Source organism: Opisthorchis viverrini (assembly GCF_000715545.1).
Source record: "Opisthorchis viverrini unplaced genomic scaffold opera_v5_484, whole genome shotgun sequence".
Classification (NCBI taxonomy): domain Eukaryota; kingdom Metazoa; phylum Platyhelminthes; class Trematoda; order Opisthorchiida; family Opisthorchiidae; genus Opisthorchis; species Opisthorchis viverrini.
Window position 1 is genome coordinate 277,305 of NW_008752133.1, and position 10,391 is coordinate 287,695.

Below are 10,391 nucleotides of genomic sequence, written 5' to 3' on the forward strand. Positions count from 1 at the left end.
CTATGTACAGTATCAGTATCGATACCTGCCGCCAGGTGTTGAATCTAGTGATCAAAAAATGGTTAAGCACCACCTCCCGGAATCAGTGACCTCTTGATAGAAGGTTTTCAATGTTCTTGATATTATTGAATGAATAAGAGACTTTTAAAATGACCGGCTAATGCAAAAGCCTGCGACCACTGTCAATCCTGTGGGATTAGCTGGATGCTGAATCAATACATGATGAGTGGACCAACACAGGCAGTCGAGCATGGGGCATGAACACCAGTACTCAATCCATACTCCACCACGTGCATGTTCTGATCGCAAAAATTTCAACAAGTTCGCCGAAATAGGCAGGACATGCAGGACACTGTGGCCATACATTAAGTTCTTCAAAAAATGGACATTTTAGAACAAGCTGTTTTGCTACAAGTGTCCCGATTTTTTACTAGAGCGATTTTTCTCTTCCAGTGTGCGTATAGTTTATTGGATCCATTATGAAACTCTGTAAACTAATGAAATAGCACTTTTACTTTAGAGAGTGTGACATCACTTAAGATGTCCATGTAATTCCGGGGTGTGTGCAAACTCGTCTTTTAACTCATCAACGGCGCACATAGCTTCCATGAATCCATAACGGTAACTTGGCTACCTGACCGATGTATCCTTGTCTCGTCAGCGTAGGGAAATAGGTAGGGCAACTATTGAAACATGTCAATGCACGACCCCAATCTCTCCAATTTAGAAACGGTCTCACCGAGTGGTGCTTTTACTCGGCAAACTGTGTCCTTTTGGAAGCTGCTCAAATCAGACGGTGTACGCCAAGTAACGCAGTCACAAACTTTAAGTTCCAATCTAAACATTCGCTGAGAACTGCGGCTCACTAAATGAACTTACTTGGAAATAAGTTATTCGAAGAGACCAAACTGGCTCTCATTTTGTTTCAGTACAGACAATATAGAAAACTTCTACTTTATAATCCAGCTGCAAACCAGTGTTAGACCGCTTCATTCACAGACCAATTTTAGGTGCTCATGGAAAAAGCACCTGTTATGCGGAATGTGATAGAATCAGCCATACAACCACGCATGAAACACGTTTCCTGTCAGAACAACGAGACTTGTCCACAACCCTCCCAATATGGAATATGTATATAATTTGTCCGACCAATTGAACACAGTCCGTCTGGACGGCACATCAAAAACATTCTCGGTAGACAATCAAAAAACGTATCTATTCTCCTCGATTAAGACACCCAAAGTAATCTTGCGTATTGCACATAACCAAGTTGTGCTTGTTACTTCAGCGAACACCTCGGCGATTACCCAGGAGTTTGCGCTCATTTGTGGAGGTGTGGTTGTCGGATTTCTTTTGGTAAGTATTGTTAATTCAGCCGAGAACAAACAGAAAACTCCTTCTTGTCTCTGTCACTTCATGAGAATACTCGGTCAAAAAACGACTTGCGTACCATGCACGAAGCTTTCAACCGTTTCAAAACAGCTGATGATTACATCTTACCGTTTGGTTGATACGGACACCGCAAACTAGAGACATACAATCCAACGGACCTGACTTGTTTGTTATGGCAGATACAGCAGCCACATTATGGGTTCAGGCAGACGGCGTTCAAACTTGCTGAAATTTTATTAGTTGGAAGAGTCAGATTAACTAAATGTAGTGTGCATGACAAGATTGGTGACAAGTCTTGTGGGAATAGGGGCTGCTGCTGTACGTCGTATTTGGTAAGACGTCAATTAACTGATCCTTCCTGGTAAGCGAAACAGACTAGCTGCATCGTTTGTAAGAAGCTAGCAGATAAAGAATCAATAAAACCAAAATAGTCTCATAGTAACTCTCGGCCCGAGCAGAACTTGCAGTACAGCAGTGAATCAATGGACTTCAGTTCATGTGATGTTAACGTGAATGAACAGGTGCTCTTTCCGTCATGTTTCTGGCCTTCAGCCAACTTTACTGGTGTGTGTGGGTGTGATTGAAAATATGACATCGTTGCAATTTTAGCCGCTAGAACCGTGTTTTTCTGTCTTGCCACAGGAAGAATTTGGGCAACTTAGACAATCTGCTCCACTACCAACAGTAAAGTGCTCTCTTGTGGAGTAATACGTCAGTGCAATGTGTAAAAAGGTCAATTTTCATCCCAAATACATTTTGTCATTCTAATATCATTCATACAATGACAGTTATTGAAAATCATCTGACAACTGCTTAATTTCCGCCAAAAAATGCTTGTCAATGTGAATCTCAAATATTTGCAATTAACTTGCTCCAGCCTGTAACTTTGGAAGCAAAATTTGATGTTTCGTTGTAAATTCTAATGAACCCCAGAGGATGTGTGTCGGTAGATTGGCCTGACGTTGGTGAGCCTGCGTGGTCACCAAAAATGTCACCAGATTCTGTACCGCAGGCGCTTTCGGAAACTAAATGCACATCAGCCGAACACCTGGTTTGGTGAAAAATATCACCGTTAGGTGCAGGTTCACAGATACATTTCATTTTTTTTTGCGTAACAGCAGTCCAGATTAGTTTTGGGAATATCCATCAGCCATGTGGTTAAGCTGTGAAAATTTGAAGCACTCATGACTAGGACAAACTAGCAAATGTTGTTCTTTCGAATCCGCATGGCAAGTGGCATGCGGACGAATTTTCAATGTGTAAATCAGTCCAAAGCACAATGGACTACTGAGTCCTTCCAGTGATGAAACCGATCAAGGAGTGATCAGCATCAGTGGAATGTATAACAAGCTGACTCTTGAGTGATGTGATGCTTGCTGTGAAGCTACTGAATTCAGCTACAAGAACCCGCATGAAGAGAGGAGTTCGTATCTCTCGAAATGGTGAAGGCGGTCGATCAAGACGTGAAGAGAATAGTTGCACGTTTCTTGAAACGCGCAGTACAGAGGAAGTAAAAGGTCGTAGCAATACTGACTCCATTTGAACTACTTTTGTGGGCCCTAAAGTTTCAACTTAGTCCTCCCAAAGGATCGATTCCCTTCCAGTTCAAATGATTTAATTTTCACCAGGCTTGCCATTTTGCCGAAACAGTGCAGCAGCAAATTTTGTAGTCTCTTTGAACGCCTCTTTGAATGTCAGACTCAATAATAACTTCCCAAAAATGGAGACAGTAAAACACACTAGGGGAGATGTCTTACTTTATGCTATCTTACTAAGATACATGGTGTATTCGCGGTGTATTCGCAGTCGATACAAAAAGTACTCACAACAGTTGATGGTCACAAGACACTGAAAGCGGATGATGTTTCCCGAGTCATGGTTTTCAAGGCCAGATCAGTAGATGTGGAAGTTGATACCCTGGTAATCGTGAAGGCAATTGCTATGACAATCAAAATTCAAACACTGGCCGAAGCTTGACTGAAATTGCTTGGCCTACTAGCCAAGATAACGATTGACCGTCAAGAGCAAAACCAGTTAATTCGCCTGAAGGACGCAAACAGCATTGCTGGATGATTTGTTCCCGACTGATACGGTACTCCGGATCGGTAGCATGATGTGCATTAATGCTTTCTGTTCGCTTGACTTTCACGGCCCACCGGCAGCTGAGAGTCAAGACCAAAACTTACAGTCTCCATGGCTTGCGGCATATCCGCAGAATGAACAGAAATACAGAGGCAGTGAACTAATAACCGAGCACCAAATTTGTTCTTTGCGATCTAGTGGGTTGATTTCTAGGTAGCAGGACAATTTTCTACGGGGAATCCCAGCTTTCGTTTGATGGGGTTTGTAACCTATCGTTTGTAGATTTATGCAGAATGGCAAACTTGAGGTTGATGGAACCGCTCAATACGTACGTTTCCGAAGATATTTCACGTTTCTCTGAGACAAGAAAATTTCCGGACTGCTGCAGCTATTGAATGCAGGCAGCAGTTTATGATCAGCCTGTGGAAATTCATGAAGAGTCTGATATATTTTGTTGATATTTCTACCGAACGGGTTGTCTGCTTTTAGGTGTTGTGTTTGGGGTTGATCCGGTGTCTGTGGATCTGTTCGCCGAGCTGAACAACTGACTTGCAAACGTTTCATCATCATCATCGTACACAACATCAGTGCATGGCTTGATTTCCAGATGTCCAACCACCCAAATGAGATAGCAAAAATTTTATAGTCCGCCGACAACCAGAGTCCCAACGAGACAAATGCCTCTGATGACTGAAGGTATTGCATGGTGCTGATTCAAGGACTAGAAATATTTTGAGAGGTTAACTGCGAGATACAGTCCAGATCCACCCGCTTCAAGTTGATCAGCTGTCCTATCCGTATGTCTGGAATACTGACGGCACGCTCCAGAGATAACTGATCTCTGCCTAGCATTAGGGTTGAATTTTTATGAAATCCGTCAATAACTTCATCTCAAAACCTGCATCACAAGAGTACTTGTGATTCAAGGTATGGGTACATTATATATATATATATATATATATATATATATATATATATATGCGAATTCAAGCACTTACTTTCACACCCACCTCACTTCTCGTTTTTTTCCGCTATACCGTCTCGGTGACATACGTGGAAACCTAAAGAGCTTGTTCAGTGAGCGAACCTCGCACACTAAACAGAAGATTAGTGTATGGTCTAACAATCGAAATGACAATGATGATATACAAATTTTCTACCTTCCCACATGCGTTTTTCCATGTCTACATGTAGAGCCGACTAACAAGTCCACCGAAAAAAACTCACACTTTGGATTTTTTCCTTCCGGTTGGTAGCCCGAAAATCACATATGACATGCGAGGACAAACGTAGCAGGACTCTGCTCGTTACCTATTTTGTGGACCTATTGAAGGCCGTTAACTGAGTGATTCGGTTTTCGGGACAGAGGAAATACCAGGCTTCTTGGATGACTTTCACAATTGGCTAGCAGAATATCAGCTGTTACATTGCGAGCGAGCCCGGAACGAAACATCTGCACGGTTACCTAGCTACAACCCTGATTACAATACGGAGTTAAATACCATCAATCCAACCGTCTGAGAAATAAGTATCCTCGCAAGGTGCAGAGACTAGCTTCTCTAGTGAATGGCTACCTACTCACCAATTTCACTAAACTTTTTTCAAAAGTATATCATGATGAAGTAAGAATTTTATACAGATGCGAACGACTGAATGATGGTGATTTTCATCAATTTTTCGGTTAGCTAAACACAAAGTTCGAACTGAGTGCGGTATACTTACGGATTACCAAGGTCCACCTTCCTGTTCTAGCAGTACCTGTCCCTGAGATTTGAGCATTCAAGCGCTCACTTAGAGGACGTTCCATGTTTCGCGCTATTTGGGCACAGTCTAAACGAGCATCCATATAAGTTCGGTTCCCTGCGAATGTAATTTTGATCAGTAAGTTCTTTGCTTCCACCGGTAATCAGAAGTGCTAGTTTGACCAACGTCGAACTGTTCCGCGGTAACCTATCAGTGAACCAAGGAGATACGCGGTTGCTTCATATACTCAACCCGATGGGTGTCAGTCGGGAGAAAATATAGTGGTTTGCTTTTCCACCAATGTGAACCGCCCGTTAACTTGCGGTGTGGCTGTAAAGCGTCGCGTATATGAAAAATTGCATCCGGCATAGCAGTAATTTTCCTGACAGCCTCTAGTGTGTTGTGCCTGTATGGTTACCGCTATATCGGACTGGTCTCCCCGCTCCAGTGCCGGAAAAAGACTCGCCAGTAAGAGACATAACAACTGTATTTCTAAAAGGCGCGTGCATGCAAAAAAGTACAGCGGCCTCGACCCGACTAAATTTACCGGTTAGTGTTTTTATACTTCATTGTCAGGCCATACACCTTTCGGACATTTCCACTCAGCACAGGGCAGGGCGAAGAGAACTCTGTGAGGCAGACAGTCACCTAACATGTGGAGTACATGTCCCAACCAGCGTAACCTATGAAGCGTGGATAATTCAGCCATCGCGAAAGAGTCCTCCCTCCTAAGAACATCTGGCTTACCTTAGCATAACTCACCCGATGTTCCCAACAGACCCGACCAATGCTTCGGAGACGTCGACATCTCTCGTATGTCCGCTGCGCGTAGAGACCAAGTCTCTGATCCAGAAAGCAGCATGGATCGAACGGGCATCGTGAAGTCTGCCCTTGACAGTCACGTCACTTCCGCAAAAGCTGTCCTGGTTTTCCCATTTGGGAAATAATCTCATCTACAGCCAGTCCACCGGGACTTATGCAGCTACACAGGTAAATGCATCTACTTAGATTGGTTTGTCTGCAAGCATGAGGTTTGGGTTTGATTCAACTCAGTTTTGTAGCGGCACTTTACACTTTGCAGGTGTGAAAGGCACGCCAAATTGTGCGGCAGTTATTTAGGGTAAGAAGGTCTGAACCAAGGAGAACAATATCTTCTGCATACTCAATGTCTGTGAGCGAACTCCCCGAGAGCATTTCGACTCCCAAGGTTTCAGACACAGCCAGAGAAATGGTAATCAGTATACCAATAAAAGTTGAGGAGGAACGATGAGAGGGCAGTCTTGTATCATACCACTTGACACGATGAACTCAGGCGAAAGCGTACAGTTTACTGGTACGGGTCCACAGGAATTCGCATACAGTGCCCTTATAAGGGAAATAAATTAGAAACGGACATCTATGATCGCCACGCACTGCCAAAGTATCTGACAATCGACAGAATCAAAAGCAGCTTTCAAATCCAGGAAAACTACTAACGTCAGACGTTTGAAGGAGAGGCGCTGTTCATGAATTTGTCTGAAGGTAAAGATATGGTCGATGCGTCCTCGACCAGGGCAAAATCTAGCTTGATTCTCATGAATCTGTCTCTCCCGATAATCCATCAATCTGCGCAAAACAATGCCAGAGAGCACTTTCGACGGATACCAGGCTAATAACAAGATGGTTTCCACGAGGTTATTGCGCCTTTTTTAAAGACTGGGATGACGGTCGAGGAGATCCGTTCGGATATGCATTCTGTTTTCGTCCCAAACCTCCTGCAGTATGGTTGTCAGACTGTTCACCAGGACGTCGCCACCTTCTTTAAAGACTGCGGGTACAGACCATCCACGCCATGCGCCCTGTCACGCTTGAGGATCGGTATCCCACGCTGGATTTCTGTTGTTGATGGTAGGCTGGTGTCGATTTTTTATCCAAGCTGACGTCTTCCGGTAGCTGTGTTGGAGACCACCTGAACTGTTCTATGAAATGCTAAGTTCAAGATAACGGTTGAGGGAGTGAACTGCCGTTTCGTCTTCTCCCCATAGTTTCACTGACATCTTCATTCTTTTGACAGGTTGGTCCCAAAGATATCCACTGTCCATTTAGTCGAAACGGATAGCTTGAACGTACAGTTCTTAAAGCTGAGGTCATAGCTTCCATTAGACCTCCAAGCAATCTTCATCATCTACATAACTGTGCGTTTCCAGTAGCTTTCTAGCCAGATCACATCGATACTCCTGAATTACTGAAACTCAGGCTGACTAATGCAGTTGCTCCGCTTTGACATGCGTGATTCAACCGGAAAGCGGTGTTAAGCGGGCCCGCACAAAGGCTGATCAGAGTCAAGCTCCGTACCCTCAGAAGGAACAGCAATCATTAATCGAAGCCCTCCATCAGCAACGGATAGCCACATGGTCCAACTGAGTCCATGACTGTCCCGCGGTTGGTGGTATACATTTAACTTGATGTGAGCGTTGGTGTAGGAAGCTCGTACTGGCCAGGAAGAGACCATGACTTGCACATAACTGAATAAGTCGTTCCCATTATCTATAACAGGACGTTTCAGTATGTCTGACTGAACTCACATCACGTACATCTGTGTTGACGAGGCGGAACAAATACAGAGTCAACTGATTGACTGCGGCTCATCTTTTCGATGTTAATTATACGCTCACCAAAAAAGGTTATTTTAATGACATTGCATTCCACCATAATTATACTGAGATAGGTATTTGAGGGTCACCGTCTACTTTTAGTCATTTTCTATCAGAAGACCTTGAACTGGAAAATGGTCTGGCTTTGCATCACACTTGATGTCGTCCAGCTCGATCATTTTTGCCCGTAGGGTTTTTCTTTCAAGATCCCAAGGCATCCTGCTCCCCTCACAAAAAAGAACGAAGTGAATGTTTAATTTAGTATTGATACATCGTGAAGAAAAGCTGAGAGGGGCTTCAACCGAATAACAGTTGCACAGCCATTGCAATATCACCGTTGGTTGCCTCAAGAGCTTGTCTAGCAGCCAGCTCATCTGTGACGCCCATTTCAGCCAGCTGAGCTAACTGCGTCGCCCACCGATTTTCAGTATGAACAGCGATGGATTCAGCTGTGTGTGAAGCAGCGGTGGATGATGAGGAAGTGGTTGGGAGGTTCTGACGGGCAGTGAGGGATGGCACGGATGCGAGAGCTTGTGACAATGCGCTTGCCGTGATCCGCGGAGTGGCAGAGTTTGTGGTCGGAGACGTAGAACTACCGCTAACCTGCGTAGAGAAACGTGGAGAAGCAGTAATGACTGAATTGTGTCTAAAAAGGCCCGGTTCTGGAATCTAGACAATGCTACACTATGGAAGAGGTCCACGCTAAACGGAGGCACCGAGTGTATGGTGTCAAGCAAGTCGACATAAAACGAGTGGGAATTCGGAAAAACTTGAACACGGAGCCAAACACAAAATGCAACCGAGAGGACAGTCCCTAAATGGGACTCGAACCCCCGACCTCTCGCCTACCGGGTGAGTGCTCCACAAGCGTCCGCGGTAACTCAGTTGATAGAGCACAGAGCAGGAAAGGAAGAAGTTGCGGGTTAAATTCCCATTCCAGGACTGTTTTTTTGGTTGCATTATGTATGTCTGGGAACACTTTTTTCAAAAATCGATAATCGTTTCCGGAAGATCCGTCAGTCCACTTATTCGTTCTCGGAATTCTCAAAGACTTGCACACAATTATAGTGCATCGATAGATACAGCCCAAGTACAAGCTGCAACCTGGATGACTTCTTAATCCTTAAATATTGTTGTTAAACGAGCGTTTGAAACGCAGCTTTCTACGTAGCCCACGTTCAAAACACTGAAATCAGCCAAGCTTCACAAGTGAGCAACGGTTAAACAGCTTCATTCGCTCGCTAACTGATACCAGATCTGTCCGAAAAATGGGCCCCGGGCTGAGAAAGTTCTTTTTACTGCTTTTTCTTGTGTGGCAAAACTGCGGTTACCGAAGTAAGCCCCATAATGAACGATCGCTGCTAGACTTAACTGAGTTCAAAGCTTCTTTAGAGTCCACATTTTAAATAATAAGGCTCTTTGTAAAACGTTGGCCCATTGTGTCGTTCCAAACACAGTGCTGTCCATTTTTGTATCAAAGAATATACAGTCCACCCACTAGAGGAAGAGCCTACCAGGGTCCAATTCCCTGGGGCTTGTCCCAAGGGTACGATCCTTCCAAAAGGACCATCGATCACAAGCGCTAACACTTTGGCCGCTCCCGCACGCGGTCGGGTCAAGTTAGGTTAAGAAGTCGACATTTGGTAGTTCGCTTTATCTGTGATAAAGATAATGATTGCGGAACTATACAGTTGTGAAATTACCTAGAGTGCCTGTTTCAAATGTTTTACGCTGCAATGAAACCATCCGAAAGCACCCTCGATAGGTCCCGGTTACTGGTACGACTCAAATTCACCCCCAGAATACTCACTCTCACCCATGCCATTCGTACTCAAGTTCTCAGCCAAGATCTGTCAAATCCCCCTCTACTTATTAGAGCTCGAGAGAGCTCAGTGGTTAGGACTCATACTTTCTGATCAGAAGGTCCGTGGTCCGAACCCAACCTCAGCATCTCAACTGCTCCTGTGTAGACTTCGGTAACCTGACGGTAGCTCGGCCCTCATGCTGCCTACGGGTGGTACAGCGACTATGCACCGAAAGAGCGTCAAAGCTGAAGGATTTTCTTACCTTCTAAAAATTCACCCACAAGCCTCGAATTAAATCGTCTTATACCCAAGGGGATAAGTGGGTCACTTGATAGGACCAGTCTGCCTGGGTGTAACCGCTGTCCTGTTTACACGGCGGTAAGTGATAAGTGAACGTCCATTTCCATATCATAAGAGCACGACGAGTTTCCATCAGTGATGCCATTAGACCCCGGTTCCCCGGATGGGAACCGTCCCTGCTTCTGAGGCCAAAATGATGTCACGAGAAACTGTCCAACTCATGTAAACCTGCTGAAGGTAGACGAAATGGGTAAAAGGTCGTCAGAAAAATGATGACGCTACCGGACTTTTCATTCGGTATTTTCTGAAGATACCTTGTGTAAATCGCATATAGATCAAAACGAGGACTGCTGTTATAAACAATCAAACATGCATAAAGGTTGGCTACATCTGGTCACAGTCCTCAAGTCCCAGCAACCAGGAGCTCCAAATATTA

General features: G+C 44.5%; 2 protein-coding genes across 2 annotated transcripts in view; both read right to left on the minus strand.

Moving 5' to 3' along the window:
• T265_11290 (hypothetical protein) overlaps positions 1-6,094 on the minus strand; it is a gene marked incomplete at both ends in the record, with an annotated part of 54,416 nt that extends 48,322 nt beyond the window's left edge. The window contains one exon of the mRNA XM_009177906.1: positions 5,980-6,094. Coding sequence (XP_009176170.1) covers positions 5,980-6,094 — 115 coding nt within the window. The remainder of the gene's footprint in view (positions 1-5,979) is intronic.
• A 2,053-nt stretch (positions 6,095-8,147) lies between these two features.
• Positions 8,148-10,391, minus strand: part of T265_11291 (hypothetical protein) — a gene marked incomplete at both ends in the record, with an annotated part of 10,795 nt that continues 8,551 nt past the window's right edge. Inside the window, one exon of the mRNA XM_009177907.1 lies at positions 8,148-8,519. Within this exon, the coding sequence (XP_009176171.1) occupies positions 8,148-8,519 (372 nt within the window). The remainder of the gene's footprint in view (positions 8,520-10,391) is intronic.